The sequence below is a fragment of the Myotis yumanensis genome, unplaced genomic scaffold (genome assembly GCF_028538775.1).
Source record: "Myotis yumanensis isolate MYYU_CA2020_CCGP unplaced genomic scaffold, mMyoYum1.0.hap1 SCAF_8, whole genome shotgun sequence".
Classification (NCBI taxonomy): domain Eukaryota; kingdom Metazoa; phylum Chordata; class Mammalia; order Chiroptera; family Vespertilionidae; genus Myotis; species Myotis yumanensis.
In genome coordinates, this window is record NW_027223759.1 from 16,471,699 (window position 1) to 16,493,823 (window position 22,125).

A 22,125-nucleotide genomic window follows, 5' to 3' on the forward strand; every position below is an offset into this window, starting at 1 on the left:
TTCTTATGTAAGCATATTAACAACGTATTTTGAACAACTGAGCAATACACAAGTGACAAAGGAATGCTCCCCAGAGGGCAACTCTTCTGATTCCTATACTCATGTTTAGATGCCCAATGACAAATCTTTGTAAGAACTTTAATTACTTTATTATTGTCTTGAAAGTTTCAATGGGTAACCAAGACATTTCAGGATGGATGTCAGAATAAAAAGTCTGTTCCCTATTTATTACTTATAAGTAATGCTGATGTTTGCTGATCCAAGTTAAGTTTCACTAGACCGCATTAGAGCAGGGAAAACCATTTATTTACTATATATACGTGTATTCAGCACCAAGTAAAAAAGATTGCAGGTAAAATCTGATATTGACTAAATTCAAGATTAACATATTTGCTATTAAATGCTCTACAGGCTAAGCTGGTGTTCCTGAGTGACTGGCTTTTGTTAGGGTAAATAATTGTGGCTCCCTTTTTAACTAACACAAAGATAACAAGTGGAATAAAAATAGATTCATTTCTTTAGGACATATGAGAACCTGAGTGAGAAATAATCCATATGTAAGATATTATACATGTGAAGTGGGGATCACAAAATTGAAAGAAATTAATAATCATTTTTCTTAGATAATAAAATAACATTCTTGAATCATCAGAACATTGATTTTCTTGGTAAAAGCAAACACCTAAAATATGAGCATGCAGATAGCCAACTTTGATAATAATAATGATTTTGATTTGAGCAATAATACATACATTACAGATCTCTTCTTCATTATGATCTAGTAATTATATGACTAAATATATAGTTTTCCTGAGAATAAAGACTCTACATTCAGAAATAGGTATCTGGGCAATAGTATTACCAAGAGAAATGTCACTGATGCATATGTTCAGTGTCTTTTAATATAAAACCTATTAATTAAGGCTATGTTTTCTTTTCCACTGCCATCTGTAATAAATTATTTATTCAAACTGAAGTCTTTTTAAAGCTCATAACACTTCTATGAATGAAAAAAAAAGGTGTTCTATGGAAAGTAACCTCACAGGGTGATCTGATCATAAATTTCTAATTGGGCAGCTCATGGTGGGTAGTCATGTCCTAGGCATATAACTTTTTAGTATCATATAACATTTTAGTATCATTTATTTACCATAGCTCCAAACGTCACTCTGATGGGTGAATTTCCTATAGTGTATACACTCCAGAGCCATCCATTTAATTGGCATCTATAGAGAAATGAAAAAGTGAAAATTTTATAGTTATATAAAAATATTTTCTATATTGATTTCTTAAATGTGAGTCTTGCTTCAATTATATTTTTTGACTGTGTATTGCAAATGTAAATACGTTGTTTTCAATACAGGGAACAAATAAATTGACCTTTATAAATTCTTAAAATGAGTTAACCCAAAGATATATTTATTTTTAAAATCTTCATAAACAGAGAAAACTAAAATAACAAAATAAGCATCATTTTTATAATTCTTAATGTATGTAGTAATTAAACTTAGCTAATATTGTTTTACGATTCTAAACACCAACACATGTACTTCTATAAAATGGGATCATATTATATCTCCTCCAAAATCAGATTCCTTGAATTCTCACTTATCCCTTCTTATCCTCAGACAAATGTCAGTCCACCAGTAAAATAGACTCTCCACACTTTCCCCCTTCCCTCTCCTTTCATATAATTTGTTCACTAAAACACGTAATAAAATAAAAAATCCAAAGTTAGTCTTGCTCTGGTCCTCAACCCCAAATGATCTCTCTCATCTTGATTAGCTAGTGTTGAAAATTTGAACCATTTTCAGTACAGAAATTATATAAAAGAATGTGAGGGAATTAGTACAAAACCCACCATCACTACAAGCAAAACAACGCAACTCTCATACCCTGCTGCTGATGGGTCAGCAGAATGAGTTTCACTATGAAGAGCAGCATTATATAGCTGAAAATATAACTAGATTCTATGGAATAAAGATAAACACTGCTACTTGGCAGTTGAAAGCTTAAAACTAAATAGGCCTTTGAAAGCATGAGGTTGGCTGCTCACCAAGGTGATACCAAGGTAACTCCATGACAGAATCATGGCATTCAGTGAAAGGGAACAGAAGACACATTGAAAATAATTTCCCTATGGGCAAGGAGTTAGCTGACTTTATGGATTGCGGACATTGTGGTGAAGAAGTAAGTTTAAATCACAGGTGGCTTGATAAAGACTTAATGGTTACTAGGCATTTAAAGCTATAATGAATCTTGCTTTAGACGAATCTTACAGCTGTATGTTCTCAAGACAAGTGAAGTCATGTGATTTATAGACTTTTGCTCCTGTGCAATCTTGCAGTGAATTTCAAAGCTGTGGTCTCAAACTGCTGTGATTGGGTAATAAACAGGCAAAATAGGCTAATAAAATCAAGGAAAAAGCCAGACAATACTACAAAACTGCAGTTGTATTTTTAAAAATAAATTTTGTATTTTTGTGCCTTGTGATAATATTTGAATACATATGGTTATATAAGAACTGAATATAAAAATCAATGATAAGCACTTGGAAGTCTATCACTTCAAAATATTTACAAAATATAATTGGATGGTCCATGATGAATAAAGCATATAATAAACATACTATTTATGTGATATATGAATGGCAATTTTTTTGTTAGTATTGGCATTGGGTCACCAGAAGTTAAGGCTGCATTTTTGTTTTTTCATTTGGCTTCTCCTGATCTAAGTTCCCCCAAGTCCAGCTAGAAGGACCTCCACAAGAAAACCATACTGGTTGGTTAGCCAAGAATGGGAAAAGACAAGATGTAAGTCATGAACAGCTGGTGGGTTAGAGAGGCAGGGCCACAGCTGTCAGGCAGAGCCTGGGGCTGGAGGGTCAGAAAAGTTAGGAGAAACTGTAGCTATTCAGACCCCTGGGATATAGCAAGTTACATTTCAGTGGAAAGAGTTAGGTGATAAATAAAGTAAATTGGTAACTCCTACACTATGATAAAAGCTAAAAACAAAAAAGTCAGATAAGAGGAATCTGTTTAATCTGTTATAAGAGGATTAGAAGTTAAATAGGATGGTCAATCTTCCATGGGTCTAGGTAAGCAGCCAAGCTTCTCTCCAGTTTATGAGAGAGCAATTGTATCCTCTGTAAGAGTCAGTTCTATGCTCTTAGGATCAATGCAACGATTTCTATAGCCCTTGATTAAAGTTTAATTTCTGGAGTCCCTCCCTAAGGACCCACCCACTTTCCCACACTGGGCCTGACATAAGGACTGCCTGGGTCCAGGCATGCATTGTTTTGTTTGAGCTACTTTTGAGAAAGAGAAGTTGGCAATAAATTCTCTCTGTATATTTTTACCCTGGTAGGAGAAAATGTAAATGATAGAATTGGGATTCTGTAATCTCTTAAATCTCAGGCTTATTGACTTCTTATAAAATATAAGTAGATTAAGGGATACCATAATATGCTTACAAGCAACATTGCTCTCAGAAAGATACTCACCTTTCCTCCATCAGCATTATACTCCTTTTCATCTCCTTCCAAGAGTCTGGCTAGTCCAAAATCTGTGATTTTCACATGGTTTGGAGATTTCACTAAGACATTACGGGCCGCCAAATCGCGATGAACAAGCCGTCTTTCTTCCAGATACATCATTCCCTGAAAAACACCAAGTTCCCCAATGACAGTCAGTTAATGCCTCATCTTTTCTGTTAACTAAAAGGGAATTTTCAGCATTTAGTTTAAAATGCTTAATTTTTCTAAGTGAAGTAGATTCCTGGAATATTTTCAAAATCAGGGAAAACCTGGGATAAAAAAGTCAACAACAAATAGCTTTTTGCCTTTTCTCCCTGGATTCCTATAAAGAAGAATAAATTACCTGTACACAAGCTAACGTTAGATCATTTTTTCCCTAGAGACTTGATGTTCTTTTGCAAACACTCTCATTATTGAGGTGTGCAGGTGTCTTCGCAGATAAGCTAACATATATTTGGAATGATCCACATATTCCTAATTGTTTTCTTCTCAATAACTCCTGTGCCATGTCATCTTCCCCATACATGCCTGCTCCAAACGAATACAACTATTCATAACTTTGGAAGGTATTTCATATAAAGATTTGATGATGCCAAAAATCACTATCATAGGTTCTATCAAGGCTGCAGAATTACATTATTCTTATTAATTATGCAAAAGTGAAGAATACCCTGCAGCCATTAAAAGCCTGTAATTTAAAAAAAGGCTTCAGTGTCATTTGTAGTGGTTATAAGAACACACGAATGAAATTACATAGTTTTAATGATTCTCAAAATAGCTTTTAATATGTTGTCTTCATGAAACATATAGGGTGATTAAAAATAAAATATATTGCTGATTGCCAACAAGAGATATAGCTGGCTCACCCTATAATATAACATGTATATATGTGTATATATACATATGTATTCAGATATGCATATGTTATATCTATGTCACTTATGTATAGATAACATATATTAGTATTTACAAAGATTGTTAAAATTTCATAGAAACAATAATTATTAATGGTTACCTCAGCAGTAGGGAAACTACCAGTCATTATACACTAGCTTTAATGAAAAGGTTAATATAAAGCCAAGGAAATGAATTCAGAGGCCTAGAGTGAATATATTTTGTTTAAGTAAATATGTTTTTATTAAAGAGTTAGAGGGTATTCTTTATTGGAGGATTTCAGTGGTAAAAAAGAAAAGGTTGTCATTCCAAAGCAAATCAGAATTTTTGTAAATGGTTAAAGCATACTCTCATGCCAATTGCAAATCAATGCAGTTGGCAGTTAACATTACAACTTCAGGACTTTGGAGGATTAATGATTTCTGATATCAAAACAAAAGCTGTGGAAAACAGACACATAAATCACACAGGTCAGAAAATTATGAACTGTGTGCCCAGTGTAGTGTAACGAGAAGATTGCTTCCAACAACATCATGAGCCAAACTCTATATAAGTGTCCATTAAACACAACCAGTGGAGACAGTGCCTGAGATGGTCCAATCAGTCAGCAGTTGGTGACACCACATGTATTAGTGTTTTCTGAAATCAACCCATGACTGGGATTTATGGGGGTTTTGCCCTCTTTTTTAAACAGTGCTTTCTATTTGATTATGCCAAACCGGACATTCCTAGAATAAAGTGAATCTGAAAACATATAGTCCTTAGGTGACTTGAAAGATAAAAAAAACAAAAAACAAAAAAAACAACATATTGCCTAAGAGATAATCTTCATTAATTTTGTCATTCTAAGAAATGTCTACAATAACATTCATTATTCTCTTTCTTACCACACTCGTATCAGAATATGGAAAGTGTGTAGGCAACTTAATATTCAGATCCACACACAATTACAGGACACACATACTATGTGCCTAGCACTGTGCTATACACCAGAGAGACAAAGAGTCAAAGTCTTTGCATTAAAAGAGGACAGAGCTAAGTTAATAAAGTGGGCAGATGTGGAATACAAACTCCAGTGGATCGGGTTGATGCATGTAAGGCATTTAAGACAGCTGTATCTTAAGGACTGTTTGTAGTACAGCCTATCAAGCCTATATGAGAGAGAGGCTTTAAAGAGATACTGAGTGATAAGTAAGATTTGAATAATAGCCACCAGTTGGACAAGATGAAGGCAAAGCTGCAGATAGAGAGAACAAGTACAGGGGCATCAATAACATGGCATACTAGGACAAAGGCATGTAGTTCTGTCTTTCTGAAGAATAATATATAAGGGAAAGGGAACGGTGAGTGGTAAAACAGAAAAAAAAAAGGAGAAACTAGACCCAAGAAGGGTCTCTTTCATGTCATGGTAGGAAATTTGGCCTTTCATTTTGTGCAGCATTCAATGTAGTGATGCAGAAGTTGTTTTAAAAAAGAGAGGGAGACAATTATCGGTGTCCTGAGGATAGATTGGACACAAATATAGCTGAAGTCAGGAGCCACTGCCACAGCCCAGAAGAAAAGAGATGAGAGTGTAAAATGAAGGTTGCATACTGGCAGTCTATGAGCTATATTCATTTTTCATATATATTTTTTCAGTTCCCATACCAGGCAAGTTTCGAACATCCTCTTTAGCTAATTATTAGATATACCCCCTTGAGAACATCTGGTCTTCTGTTTCAGGATCCCACTATTTTGCTAGTAATCTTTATGATACTCATCCAGCTTCTACATACAAATCTTCAACTAAACTAGACCAGAAAGAATATTAGGAAATAGATTTCAAGGTAAATTTTTAAAATAAAATAATTATCCTTGTTAACTGACCGAATAATAAAGGATAATAACTTGAGAATAATTTTGTGTGTGTGTATGTGTGTGTTCTATAATTTGGGTAGATAATGATTCCTTTAAGTAAATATTATCCTAATGGAAATACCATGTGTATATTTCTTAAACATGTGCAGGAATAATGGTATATGCTATACCAATGGGGAACTAACATTCACCAAGACTAATGACATATTCTATGTTACAAGCAAAATTTCAAAAACTCTACAGTTCTTTGTAACTCCATATACAAAGCCTCAGCATGTGACATAGTATCCTGAACCTCAATAATATTTATCCAGAAAATGTATTTTCTCCAAAATAATGAAAAGTCAATTCAGGAAACCAGACAACAATCTCTATCCGATTTTCAGCACCCACCCGACCATCATCAAAATAAATAAAAACAGAAGCATCTATGTTACTACCAAGTCATCAAAACACATTTGTATGGTTGCTTTGTAACTTGCAGCATCATTGTACAGATGCACACTTTCAAATCCTTAATTTTGAATGCCACCTTAGTTCTACTTTCACACCCTGAAGTAGAGTGTTGAATCGTCTATGGATTGTTAACAACAGTTTCTGCACATCACAGTCATTAAGATAGGATTTCTTTATTTGAAGTTCTCATTAGAGTCATATTCACTGCTAGATTCCTTCAAAATGAAATCACTCTTTAAATCAGAATGTGATGCAATTATGGAAGTAAGGAGTTATCAGAAACAGACAAAAATAAACTGATATCCCTTAAAGTTCAAAGATGGTTAAGGAACAATCAATCACTCATGGTGATAGAGGGATACAGTATTGATTGAAAAGATACCTTTTATTCTGCCCTGTTGAAACTCTCATGTCCTTACCATCCCAGCTCAGGTGTAGTACATTATGGGAACAGTGACACTGACAATCACAGTTAACACTGACTGAGTACCTAGAACATGGCAAACATTAAACTAAACACTTCTACATCCGTAGGTTAATGTAACCCTATGAGATGCATACTGATTTCATCCCAATTTAAATATGAGAAAACTGATGCTAAGAGAGGTCATGGCACTTGGATTTGATTCTTCGCTGTGGCCCCTAAATCTGCACGTTTAAGCCTACCCCCTCTCTCCATAGGTCACAGTATCATGTGGGCATACAAAAATCTATGTACACAGCACAGTCATATAGCTATAAAATATTCTAGTACTTTTGAGAAAAAATATTAGATATTTCTGTGAATTTCAGGGCATAATGCAAGTGATTGAGTTATTTGCATTTATATTTAAAATACAGCTATATAATAGAACCTTTTATAATATAGCAGGGATTTGAATTGTATAAATTGGAAACTCAGTTCTTGCTTTGGCCCCAGGGTATGCAGGATGTGTGGTGGGTTTGAGTGCAGATTCTGGAGTCAATTGCCTGAATCAAACTTGAGCTCTGCCATGTTCCAGCTGTGTGACTCTGGCAAGTTAATTAAAATCTCTGTCACTCACCTTCCTCCTCTTAGAAACAGCCATAATAGCACCTATCTCACAGGTTGTGGTAAAAATTAGATAGATTAATATATGTAAAGCACTTAAATAGTAACTGTCACGTAGTAAGTACAGAACAAGCATGTTTCCATTATTGTTCCATATTTAGATATAAATAGTTCTAGTGTGCATAAGAATCACCAACCCTCATTAACTTGAATTGCCTATTTCAGAAAATCTATGAACCTAAACTAATATATGTCACAGTTGGTATTCAATACATGTTTGCAAATTATGATACATATACCCATAACCTACTTGTTATTAATGTGTAGATAGAAATTTGAGAACAATTATTGTTCAAAGTATTATTTTAATACTAGTATAATACACCTGAAGATGCTATCATCTAAGGAGAAGAAAAAATTTGGGAATTGATTAAAAGATTTGGTGCCCTCCATAAATACATCACAAATTCAGGAATTTAGTGAAGACAAAGTTCATGAACAAGATAGGTTGAAATTTTGATTACTGGAGAATATTGTCCACGAGTAAGTAAAACAGTAGATCTGTTGTACCAAAGTCTCTGCCTTCTATCACTCAGTACTGAGGGGACTTCTTTGTAGACTTGTTTTAGGGGCATTTAAAAATATGTTTATATTGATTTTAGAGAGAGATGAAGGAAGAAGGGGAAAGAGAGAGAGAGAGAGAGCTGATAGAGAGAGAGAAACATGGATCATCTCTTGCATGCTCTCTACTCGGGGTCAGGCTGGCAAACGGGGCATGTGCCCAGTTCCAAAATCAAACCAGTGACCTTTTGTGCATGGGATGATGCTCTACCAACTGAGCCATATCAGCCAGGGATTTAGGGGCATTTGTCTATTTCTTGGTCTAGGTGCTAAAAGTCTGACTTTATACAAACTATTCAGAATTTATCATTACCCAAAGCATTGATAATTTTACCATTTTTCATACTTGCTCTGTATACTATAATAAGTTTTCAAGGAACGCTTGTTTTCTTTTATGCTCATACTTCTTAAAATGTGCATCAATAAATACGAAATAGCTAGAGAAAGTAAAATTTTAATATTGACTTTCAGAAATTCATTTTAATACAAAATCCAAAGATAATTTTATTACAATTGAATTTAAAGTTTTAATCTATGGTAAGCAACAACTCATATAAACTGTTCTATAAGAAAAAAGATCAGTGACTTAATTTTAAAATATCAGTATTGAAGAGCACCTACCAATGACCTTCTTTTTAGTCTTATGATATTTGAGTCAGAGCTGTCTAGCAAAACTGCATTATTACTGTTTTAATTCAATGTGAAAATGAATTCTGCCCAGCTGCAGGAAGCTAACAGAAGTCAAGAGAGACCAGACTATTTCTGACAATAAATATTTGCTTCCCATATATAGGCCATGCGACAATTTCATGAAACGTGTGGAGCTAAAAATTTCAAGCTGCAGTCAGCTCTCACAGGCATTAATCTCTGGAGTTAGCAAGAGTGTTTTTTTTTCCTTCTTCTTAGTTTTCATTCTAATAACCTGAAGCTTTCTTAATAAAAAGAAGCTTCAGGAAAGGTAGCTTCAAATGAAAATAACTCCTCTTTTTTTACCTTTCCTTCTGAAAGTAATTCTATCCCTGAGAAAAAAATCCAACTATAATTCTCTCTACTGTTAGAGCTAAAGATATGAGCGTGTTCAAGGGAAGAAAGGGACATCCTTAATGAAGTAACTGACTTTATGCAAATAGTGAATGAGGGAAACTAAGGGGGCTCTGTAATTGAATCAACGGAGAAGTCTTTTCAACAAGCAAAAGCTGGTTCATGGGAGCATAGAAAGAACACAGACCTGAATGTTGCAAGATAGAAGTCCTGGCCATGTTGCTTGCTAGCTTTATGACCACAGGTACTCATTTTACCTCTCCTATAAAAGTGACAGATTGGCCTAAATGATCTCTAGCTTTAAATTTTTATTCCATGATAGAAGGAACTGTAAAATATATCTATCTAAAATATTAAATTGTGGTCCATTAATAGACACGGAGAGTAGTAAAGAATGAGGTAGACTAGATGCTCCCCCTTTAAATGTTGAGTGAGAGCCATGAATATGTTTTAGCAAAAGACAAGTTCAGTGCATCCAATGTTTAAGGTGACAGACTAGAAATAAACCTGGCTACTTACTAGCTATAGGACCTTGGTCAATTTATTTGTGGTTCACATTCCTTATCCATTAAATGGGGGATAATGATAGCATCTACCCTGAGGATTTTTTTGTAGATTCAATGTCATCATGTTTGTAAAAAACCTTGATATTCTAAGATACCATGGTTTTCTAAATAAACAAATAACCTCCACATTTCATCCTTCTTATTAAAAATATATTTGACCACTATAAAGCAAAAGAACAGTCAGCCAACTGGTTACTCAGCAGGGTTAGGTGAAATACCTTCTGTTTCTCATTTTCTTTGTTCCTGAATGTTCTTTCTATCATGCTTCTCAGAGGAAGAATGCAGATTCACACAACTCTCCTAAACTGGCTTGGAGTTAACAATGCTTAATTCTCACATCTTCAAATTGACCTATGATCTTCAAGAGACCTGGTCAGGTTATAGTTCTTGAGATTTTGAAATATTGAAGACAACCGAATTTCTGTCATTTGAATAATGTGCAATGAAAATATTATTTGTTGCTATTTGAAACATGTTTTTCACAGAGTCCCAATAATATTTTTTGAGTGTGTTCATATGCATATACTAGATGCTGTGTTGTGCCAGCCAGAAACCTCTGAGGTACCAAAGTATTGATAAGCTCAGCTTTCAAATGTGTTGGCTGCTGATGGCTCTCATTAAAGTTCCATCAGTTTTGAGACATTAAAATCCCCAACCCAACTGTAAAGGGAGCCACATTGCAAGGGTTTCACCCTTTCACAGGAGGCAGCTACACTCAGCAATCACTTGATACAGGGTTACAAAGGCCATACCTACTTGGACAACTATGACAGGCTATTCTGGTTCCAGCGTACTACATAGGATCGAATGAGACCTCAGTTGCAATTTAATGATAGCCCAGAATTTCCCTCTATGTAATACTGCTTTTCACTGCCTTGTAGCTGTTGTTCCTGAGAACACTTGCCAGATAACATCCTGCATGTAAGTCAGTCTCAGACACTGTTTTCTGGGAGCCAACCTAAGGTAATGTGTGTGAATTTCTTCTTTGTTTTCTTTTGTAATCTCAGGTACACATCATTTTGAACTAACCCTACTCTACAATTCAAGTATGTTATTATTGCTGTTCCCTTCCATTCTCCACCCCAATCCCATTTTTCTATCCATGATAAACATCCATGGCATCATCCTCTTCTAATCCATCATCCATATTTTACATATTTTATCTATATTTTTATAAAGTGTATTTGCTATTTCTAATACATAAATAGTATTATGTCTTAAATAGGTTCATATTTTGCTCATTATGCTTTCTTTAGATTCAAATATGTTGCTATATGCAATCCAGCTTATTGCTTATCATTGTTGCATTAAATTCTACACACAAACTCAGACATATACACATATATCACACAGGCATGAGTTGTCATTTTATTGCCTATTTTCCTATTGATGGGCACCAAGCTTATCTCCATGTCTTTGACACTAAACAAACGAAATTGAGCACTAACACTATTTGTGCAATCCTATAAATTTGCTTCACAATATAAATAATGTGCTATTTAGTAGTAATTTTAGCATAGGAGAATCTGGACACAGAATAATAGCAATGGTCACAATGGAAAATACAACATGGAGATGTTTATTATTTGTGAACACTGAAATCCCATGGGGAGGACAAAATATAATTATGTATGTTATTGTTCTGAATGTTTGTGTATATAAAATTAATATTTATTTAAGCACTCTGTGCCATGGCACTGTTTTAAATGCTTCGTATATAGGAACTCAGAAGGACCCAAAGAGATTTGTACTACTGTTATTCCCATTTCAAGATAAGGAAACTGAGGACCAGAGAAGTAAGATACTTGACCAAGGGTCATAGCTAGTGAAGGACAAAGCTTAGAACAAACAAGACTTGACTTCAGGCAGCTTGACTCCAGAGGCGATAATTTTACCATTATAGCCAATAGACTATGAAATCATATATGAAACTAATAAAAGACAGCTTATGTAACTGAGTGATTATTGTACAGAAAAGGAGTTCTCTGGGAATTCAATGAAATAAAAACTCTTGTGCATAATAAACATTTGAGTTTTATACTGGTAAACAGACCTGTTTAATTTCGCTGGGTTCCCTAGTATGGTGCCTCTGGAGGCACTTTACAAACTGTTTGTGAATTGAACTATGTATTTTTGACAATTTTTAGATTGCCTGTCATTTAATTACATGTTTGTAGTTGGGTTAAATGAATGATAAAACCCAAAATTTGTAAGGTTGTCCAAGCAGTAGCAATTTTTTCCTTGTAGTGCAGGTGGAGCAAATTTCAAAGATTACAGTATTTGTGATGGGATAGAGAAAAGCAAACCCTGCAGCACTTAGGCCCAAACCCCGGAAGGTGATATTAGAATATCAGCAGGAGTGTATGTGGACGTATTTACAGATTTCTGAAGCTGGCAGTGATAATGGTATTTTTTTTGTCTTCTTGTTCTGACATTTCTCCAAAAATTCCTCTAAAATTGCATTTGCTACCCTACCCAAACTTCTGAAAATTTTCATTGGAAGAATTTGCACGTCATCCTCCTTGGAACTCACACTTCTCTTAAAGAACAAGAAAATAATAATAATAATAATAATAAAATACACAAGTAAACAAAAGAAGATTAAAAAGCATAAGTGAGAAGCCACTGCTTTTCTACTAAATAAATTGCAGGTAAAAGCTCATTGGCCTGGAACAAGGGAATACTAACCACAGCACAGTTTTTCCCTCTCCCTGACCTCTTGCCAATATAATTACAATGGGAGGAGTGAATTGTAGAGTGTCCACACTCTCAAAGAAGTATACTTAGAATGGATTACTTCTGCTCCTTAGGCAGCTGATCAATAAAGACGTGAGTTGCATCGAGAACAAAGATATCTGTGGGATGCAGTAGTTACTCTCTGTGTCTCTTAAGAAATTAATTAGAAATCAATGAAGTGTGCAACCTATTAATACAGCAACCTCTAGATTAACAGATAGAAGCTGAGCCATTCTCTGAGCATACATATTGTGCAAATACATTCAAACGCTATAGGGAAGACGTTGAGTATCTGACACCTTAGCTATAATTGAGCAGAAACAGATCATTCCTAATATTCTGTACTTTCACAGAATTGCATGCTGCGGGTTGAAAGCCATGCAGTTCAATAAGTGGGAATATGTCTATACAATTTTCTTATGATAATGGTATCAATTTTTCTGAAATATTCTTGTCACAAAGCACAACTTCTGCCATCATGCAAAATTAAAGAGTTTTAGTGAGTGTTTTCTTGAGTGTAGTTTACTCGCTTATGAGTTCAGGCAGTTGAATTTCATTATAACCACTGAATATTTTTAAATAAGTATCTTCTCAAGAAGAGGAAGTGGAATTCCTCGAACACTAAGTGCTCTCCAGGGCCGACTGTGCCAAAGCTTATCCGGCACATGTAACACTCACAGGGTGGTACCCACACACTTCCCACTGGGTCAACTAGTTACTTCCCAACCATCTGCTCTGACCCATGCTCCTCTGCAAAGCCCTCAAAAGGATCTGAACCCGAGCTTTCAGTTTTCCTCTCAGTCCCTTACAGTTGATCTGGAAGCCCAGTGTGATGCATCTCCTCTGTGTTAATCTTTGCACGCTCCCTCTGACAGAATCCCAGGGCTTTCTCTCTAAAAGCTGCAAAGGGACATAAGAGAAAAAGATTCTTGCTTTATATTTTCACTCATTTTCTACCTCAATGTCATCATAGGAGCATCAGATATCACATAATTATGAAAGGAGGATGGCCTATTCCTATTTTAACTGGTAAGAAGTTGTCTTCCGGGTTTCTGTTGTATTTATAGGCTTCAGGATACAGACAGTGTCATAGAAATAACACAGATTTCACTTTTTTTCTAGGCTCAACCTGCTTGCCCCTTAGAAATATCCTAAGTATTTATGGGGCTCCCCAGGGAGCCTCACAGATGTTTATAAATACTTTATTGGTTCTTTATCTCAGGACTCTTTACTGGCATCCATAGTCATTGAACCCTCAGGTTGAACTGCTGTGAAAATGCTGGTGTCTTTGTCCCCAGCCCCCTCTAGCACATGTGTGTACACATGCACACACGCATGCACATGCATAAGCACTGAATCACCTCTTCTCTCCTGTAGCCAAAGAAAGTCCTTAAGCAACTTGACTCTGTTTGTCACTCTAGCTTCTTTTCTTTGAACTCCTCAGCTGTAACTCTATGGCCCAAGCTAACCTGAAAAATTCTCTTGGCTTTCTTGTCTTTGAACTTACTGTTTCCTTTACTTGAAACACCCCCTTGCCATACATTACTACACTCCTCCTACCATGTTTTAAACAGATGCTCTATCCATTGAGCCAAACTGGCTAGGGCTGTGTTCTGATGTAAATGAATGTAAATGAATAAGTAGTTACCGCTTTCTCTGAATCTACCCCCTACTCTAGTGCTGACCAATCAGTAGAGATCATGACCTTGACAATGACCCTAGCTCCCTTAGTCACCATGATTAATGACTTTTCCTCTGTATAACTCATCCCCTAGAAGCCATCAGGAAGCCAAGTCTCAGCATGAGCTACTTGTGACTCTGGCCATGGCACTATCTCTTTAATAAATCCTTACTTTGTTGTAAACTCCTCTTTGTGTCTTATTGAGCCTTGATGCATGCAGGCAAATGAACCTTTCAATCCAGTAACACTAACTTTAAGAAACTATAGACCCTTTATCAACCACTAAAATAATAGTACAATGAAGTAACACACACAAGCCAAGGAGCTAAATATATGGATTTAATGAAACTGGTGACCTTGGGTTATAAAAATCAGTGGGTTTATTTTGCTGTCAGGGAGAATTTATTTGAATCATAACTTCTATATTTCTTTACAATTGTAATAATATTTGGCAAAGTTGGACTACCTTTATATGGCTTCACAGTATTCAGTTTCATCTTAAAAACATCTAATGCAAATTTAATACTTTTGTCTTTTATGAGAAGACTTAGCTCAGTCTGTAATAATCACTATATTAACATTTTTTACCCATTCAAATAGTCCAATTCATTATTACAAAACAGCAAGCTTCCCCAGCCTGTCATTAATTCCTACTGTTTTAATTACAAGAAAAAAATACTCTATGGAAGGCTTTTGTGGATAATGACACTGTAAACACAATCTTATGCAAGTAAATGAAAATAACGTGAAATAGTACTTTTTTTCTACATAAATATTCTGGTAGCAATACCATATTTTTGCCCCCAAAATCTGTTAACATACAGCGGTACTTTCTTTGAATTTAGTCACAAAGGGCTCCTTTAAACTATATGTTAATTTTGACTATTTGTAAACCCACAAGAGCTACATTCAATACCAATATTTTTATAAAACAGCTCTGCATCCATTAGGATTAGACATATTATTTTTCTTACTGTACTCCAACAAACTTCATTTCTGCTCTGTTTATTGTGGCTGAATGTAAATGACCTCAGCCTCAGGAGAGTCAAGCTATTCAAACCTTAACATAAAGTTCTACCTTAGCTTTACCAGGAAACAAAATCCAATTTTTGACATCTGTGATAGTAGAATGTTTATATAAGAGTCTTTACAAAACTGAGCACTTCATTTAGAATGTATGTTTCAAGGACTATGGCAGAGGTTTTGACAAGTCAGGAGAAACTCCATAGTATATATTTGTTTAGCCTTCTTATTATCATTATTATGTTGCACTTAAATCAGAATATATCACTGAGGGAGATTCTTCTGAATTTTATTTTATTTTATTTTTTAATATATTTTATTGATTTTTTACAGAGAGGAAGGGAGAGGAATAGAGAATTAGAAACATCGATGAGAGAGAAACATCAATCAGCTGCCTCCTGCATACTCCCTACTGGGGATGTGCCCACAACCAAGGTACATGCCCTTGACCGGAATCGAACCTGGGACCCTTGAGTCCGCAGGCTGATGCTCTATCCACTGAGCCAAACTGGCTAGGGCTATTCTTCTGAATTTTACATCCCAGAGAAGTTGAGTTTCAATCCAAATACTCTTGGAGGATAAATAATAGGCAAAATACTCTAGCAGACACACAGAATCTTCTAGAGCCAATGGGCAACTGTACATGTGCACATCCTCTCAAATCTATGCAACAACACACACAGAGATAGAATGCATGGCAGATTGTGATAAATGCTATAATGGAGGTACAAAGACATATGCATACCTGGGAATGAAAGATGAAATCTGAATGGAGCATTTAGCAATGTTTGCTAACAAAAGTGAGACTTAAAATACATTTTAAAAGACCAATAAAATTTAGGAAATATTTTTAGTAGAGATATACCTCATTAAAAATATACTCATATACTCTTTGAAGATTAAACATAAGAATAGGTAAAATATTTTTTGATAAAATGTTTAAAATATGTAGAATGAAAATGCAAAAAAATAAAACTGTAAACAATAAAATATGTATGTAGATCTACGGTAGATGTCTGCTAGCACTGGGGTCATATATCATACTAGAGGCCCAGTGCATGAAATTCTGCACTGGTAGGGTCCCTAGCGGCTGCTGGCTGCTAGCCTGGGCCTCCCTCCCTTCCCCCGGCTGGCCCTGCCCCCTGGTCAAACTCCCTCATGAACTGCCATCAAGGGGACAATTTGCATACTACACTTTTATTATATAGGAGATCTCCTTCTGAGAGCTTCACTAAAAGAGATGCAGAACTAAGAATTGTGAGAGATTAAAATAATTAAATGCACCTTTCCTATTCTTAAAATATTCAAAATATCTTTGGGAAGGCTATAATATTCAAGGTTACATATTTAATGTCTTTCCTTGTTCTCAATTAAAAAGACCAATCACTAAATTTATTAACCACTCTTCTATTTACACATCTAGCATCAAATATAATTACCCATATGAACTAAAATTATTTAAGTCTAGGTAATCATATCCACTAATACCTAATAGTGCATCTGACACATAGAGTTTGATAAATAATGTTTAAATAAATTACTGATGATAGCATTTCTGAATTTCTATCAGAATCATCTGACAGAACTAGACATAATTTAACTTACAAAGAAGCTGCATTTTCATGTTATTACAGTATTTTCCTAAAATGCTTTAGATGGTATAGTATTACTAGCAGAATATTGAAAACTGTATGAAAATAGGATGTTTCCTCAGGGGTTTAACTATTTTATAAAATCTAATATTTTAAATTTGATTGCCCAAAGTTCAACTACTATTTTCATCTATTAACATTGGCAGTTGAAGCATAGTTTATTAAATTAGCAAGTGGTTATTCATTATAATGTAAACATAAGTTGAGCTACTACTCATGAATGTGTTAATTGTTCTTTTCTGTTGAGGACAGAAGTTTATATCCCCTTTCATTTCTATTTATTTATTTATTCATGTATTTATTTTGTTTATACTCACTTTTAAAATAAACAAACATTCATGTGCAATCTAGAGTAAATCTAAGCATGAAACAGAAAGCTCAAATACCATCTGTGAAGAAATAGCTTCATCCCTAATTAATGTGTATCAGGTATTACAACCCATTTCATTACTTAAGACAATATTGGGTTCAATAAAATAAAACTCATTCAATGAAAATGAGAAATTACCTACAGGAACATTGTACATATTGGCTACAATATTCTTGGGCTAAAGAAGGATAACTTGATTCCCATGCAAGTTGGAAGTCTAGATGTATTTGTGCTCAAAAGAAGATAGGAAGGAGCCTCTGGCCAGCGGTTCTCAACCTGTAGGTCACAATCCTTTTGGTGGTCGAACAACCCTTTCACAGGGGTCGCCTAAGACCATCCTGCATATCAGATATTTACATTATGAATCATAACAGTAGCAACATTACAGTTATGAAGTAGCAACGAAAATAATTTTATGGTTGGGTCACAACATGAGGAACTGTATTTAAAGGGCCAGAAGGTTGAGAACCACTGCCTAGGGAATTGTTTATCATTCTAAAATTGTTTACAGAGAATCTACTATATTCTAAGCACTGTGACTTATCAGCAAGAATTTACATAATGGTAAACTCCCTGTCGTACACACTTTATACAACAACCTCATGTAATACATACTACTTCCGTCTTACAGATAATAAAACTGAGTCATGGCAATGGTAAGTGACTTTGCAAAAGACACACAGTAAACAATATAGTTGGAATTTTAACTAGGCAATTTGGCTTCAGGTCTAGGGAATAGCATGTGCAAAACTGAGGTTAGAGGAATTATGAAATTTGGCAAGTCTATAAAAAATCCAATGTGGCTGGGCAGGAATAATGAGATGGGAGCTTGGTGTGAGATAAGGCCTATATGCAGCTCAGAAATCCACTTTAGGGATTTTGACTTTTATCTTAAGAGCAATGAAAGCCATTGGGGTGTTTTAATTGGGAAGGCAGGGAAGCAAAACAACTACATTTTATTTTGAGAAAACCTTATTGGCTACAGTGTGTATTAGGACTGATTAAAGAGAGACGATAAAAATGAAAATTAGAGCTAAGAAGCTATTTTATAGTTCAAATGAGAGTTGATAGTCTGCACTGGAGTGGTGGTTGTAATGGTGGTAGAGATGAAGAGAAGTAGTTTGATTTATAAGATAATTGAAGAGCTAATATCAACAATAGTTAATATCACATAGAATAGGAATAAGAGAGAGGAAGTGCCAAAGATAACTTCATATTTTGAGTTAGTGCTACTGGGGAGATGATGATATATGCAGGACTAGTTTTGACATTATTCAGGTTTCTGCTTAAATCTCCTTAAGAAGCCTTCTCAAAGGATTTGAACTAAAATAACACCCTCCCATCTGTAAGTCTCTAAATCCTTATCCTCTTTATTTTTCTTCATAGCCCTTATGATTACCTGACAATAGATAAACATATTATTTATTTACCTGTTTATTGTCTGTTCCACCATCTGTAATAAAAGTACCATGAGGTCACTTGTATGTAAGTTTTACTCTCTACCCTTTAGAAGAGTGCCTTGCATATCATAGGTGGGCAATCGATTTTTATTGAATAAACACATGAATGGAAGGAAGAGTTACCAGAATATGTAGAATGATTAAAGCTGTGGATATGGATGAGATTCCTTCAAAGGGAGGAAACATATATGAGCAGTAGGCAAAAAGAAGAAACACTGGGGAAGAATATTGAGATGACAAATTAGGGGGATGGGAGAGGATCCAATGAAGAGTAATGCTGGGGAATCTAATGAACAAAATAAACTGATGAGCAAAATAGATCCAGAGGCATGGATGTATGGAACAAAATGAAAGATCTCAGTGGGGATAGGGATGGAAGGGTCAGGAAGGACTTAACCAAAGAATATATATGCATATATGCACAACCATGGACACAGATAATAGTATGAGAAAGGCCCAGGTTTGGGTGGGGGGGAGAGGGGAGATGGGTGACATATGTAATACTGTCAAAAATAAATAAATTAAAAAAATGAAATGCTTGACAATGTCAAATCCAGAATGTCAATATAAGAGGAGTGAAGAAATGCTATTGGAATTGAAATAGGCACCTAGGAAGTCATTTGTAGTGTTGTTTTTTAGAAATATATTTTTACTGATTTCAGAGAGGAGAGGAGATGGAGAGAGAATCATTGATCAGCTGCCTCCTACACCCCACACTGGGGATCAAGCCCGCCACCCAGGCATGTGCCCTGACCAGGAATCGAATTGTGACCTCCTGGTTCATAGGTCGAAGCTCAATCACTGAGCCAAGCTGGCCGGGCATTAGTAGTGTTATTGAAAAAAGTTTTGCTTAAGTCTTAGGAACAGAAGAGAGACTAATGGTTTGAAGAGGGAACTGGAGATGAAAATGGGGAGATAGCAAGTTTATTTTTTCAAGAGGTATGGCTATGAGAAAATGAAGGGAGGCGGGGGACTGGTGAGGGATGAACAGAGAAGGGATGATGTGAAAAGGAATAGTAAGTATATAAAGTATATAGAAATTGATGCAAACCTCAGAATGGTGGTCATGAGAATTTGATCAAAAGCCTAGCCAAAGCATAACTATTCTCAGCCAGGGAAGAGGGTGGTGAGAGAAGAGCAAAGGTAAGTAGAGGGACATATAGAACCTAGCATATGGACTAAGCTATACTAAGCTGGTTTAAGCAATAAGATCAAACTAAATTCCACCTCTTGCAAAGCTTCTAGGTCAACAAAATTATTCATTCCCTGTAGCTAACTTAAATAATATATTCTAGACTCATGCTACACAACTTAAGGTTATATAAAAGTATCCTGTCTCAAAACAAGATTTAGAAAGAACTATTTAAAATAGTTTCAAGTAGTAGTTATTAGTGCCTAACTTAAGTGCTGGGCATAGAGTGTGGACTCAAAAGTTATTAGATATTGGAAGTGTCAAGTTAGCAGGAGTAAACTTCTATTGTCTGTAAACTTGGCTTGTTTTCTCATACTATAGTCATTATATTTCACTAGAAGTAGTACTCTTGGGAAATTTATTTTTTATTTGTACTTCTTTTAAGTGACATTCATCCCAAGACACAGCTCTAAATATTTGCCACATATTCAGAACTCAAGCACACATAATTATATCCAAGTTAAAGATGAACACACATATTTTTGCTTAAGAAGGAATTACATTTTTGGTTTGTGTTTCAGGTAATGACATTTTTAATAAAAATATATGAATAGATTTTATTTCTTCCCATTTTTTATGTATGGAAAAATAAGTATTACCCCATATGATTTTAATGGATCAACTAAATATTAATACCCATGAAAAATAAAAACAATGAAGTAGCTCTGTAACCAACTACCTCAATTTATAGCAGATTATCTATATAAATATGGTATTGGCCAAATTAAGTCATGTAGGCAAATATTACCAGATACTTCCTTCAAAACCTTTTTCATGCACTATGTATTTCATAGTGTAAGACCCTAATTATATTTCAATGACATCAAAATGGTAGGAAACATCACTGAGCTTTATCTAAAATAATGTTATCAATATTCACAATAAATAATTTGATATTTCTAATAATAGTTTATAAATAAAGCACAACCTAGATAGACATAAAATTATATTGTACTAAATGTGTACAATTCTAGCTGAAAAAATAACAAATAATTAAATATGTCTGTCACTGTGTTTAAATGACAAGACATTGAACATTTAATTTAAATCATTTTAAATCTTTTAAGCTTTTATAGTACATTAAATTCATGCAATACATCTTTAATTTCTTTTCCCCAATACTAAACTTTGAGGAGAAAATTTTTAGCCAAGCTTCCCAGTGATTTGCTATTGTTTTATTAATTGTCATATGTGTCTTTTCATTCGAGGTGCTAGATAATGGCTTCAACAATGAGATGGAAACACTTCAAGAAATGGGCAAATTAACATTTGATTAAATAAAATAATTATACTCATCTCATTTTTCAGGAGTATAATTAAATTCATATCCTTAAAGTTTAAGGTCTCTGAAGTCCTGAGCTCATTTTTAAAAGTGTGTTAAAGGTAACAAACAGTAGCTAATACTCGAGGCCACGGCACATTGCAACTCTATAAAGGACAACTCACATACCAGATTTTGGTTTATTTAATTTAACCATGTTTATTCTTTCTCTTGGACACTTTTTAATACCTTCACTAATTAATTATCACTTAACAAAAAGAAGAAAACTAGGAAAATGGAAAAGCATGAGAGAATTAGTAGTATCCAAGGTGTTTTTTACTACATCTACTAGACGTATTTTCAAATGAAAAGCTGTAACATTTTCTTAAATTCATGAAAATTGAAGCACGCATTGCATTAGTGTACTTTGGTTCTTAACTTCATAGACATAAATCAAACTATTATCTCATCCACGAGCAAATAGCAGAAAAATAGACATGGATCGTGGTACAGAAACTGTTTTGTGTGGCATCAGACTAACTAACATTAAAAATGTATCTATGGCAACTAAACCATCTGTCTGCCTGCTATTTTGTAGAGAGTTGTTTATCTGCTTTAATGTACCTGTACATCCCATTTTACAAACCACACTAGCACTGCTTCAGAGAACTATCTTGGAAAGAAACGCCTAACCTACTAAAGTTCAATAGTAGTTGTAGGAACAGCAAATATATGAAAACTCCACATATC

General features: G+C 34.8%; 1 protein-coding gene across 4 annotated transcripts in view; it reads right to left on the reverse strand.

Annotated features, from left to right (window-relative positions):
• Nucleotides 1-22,125, reverse strand: part of ERBB4 (erb-b2 receptor tyrosine kinase 4) — a 901,667-nt gene that overhangs the window by 47,776 nt on the left and 831,766 nt on the right. For all 4 annotated transcript variants that reach the window (XM_070422057.1, XM_070422055.1, XM_070422058.1 and 1 more), the window contains exons 21-22: nucleotides 3,503-3,658; nucleotides 1,151-1,226 (exon numbers count right to left, since the gene is read on the reverse strand). In XM_070422057.1, coding sequence (XP_070278158.1) covers nucleotides 1,151-1,226; nucleotides 3,503-3,658 — 232 coding nt within the window. The remainder of the gene's footprint in view (nucleotides 1-1,150; nucleotides 1,227-3,502; nucleotides 3,659-22,125) is intronic.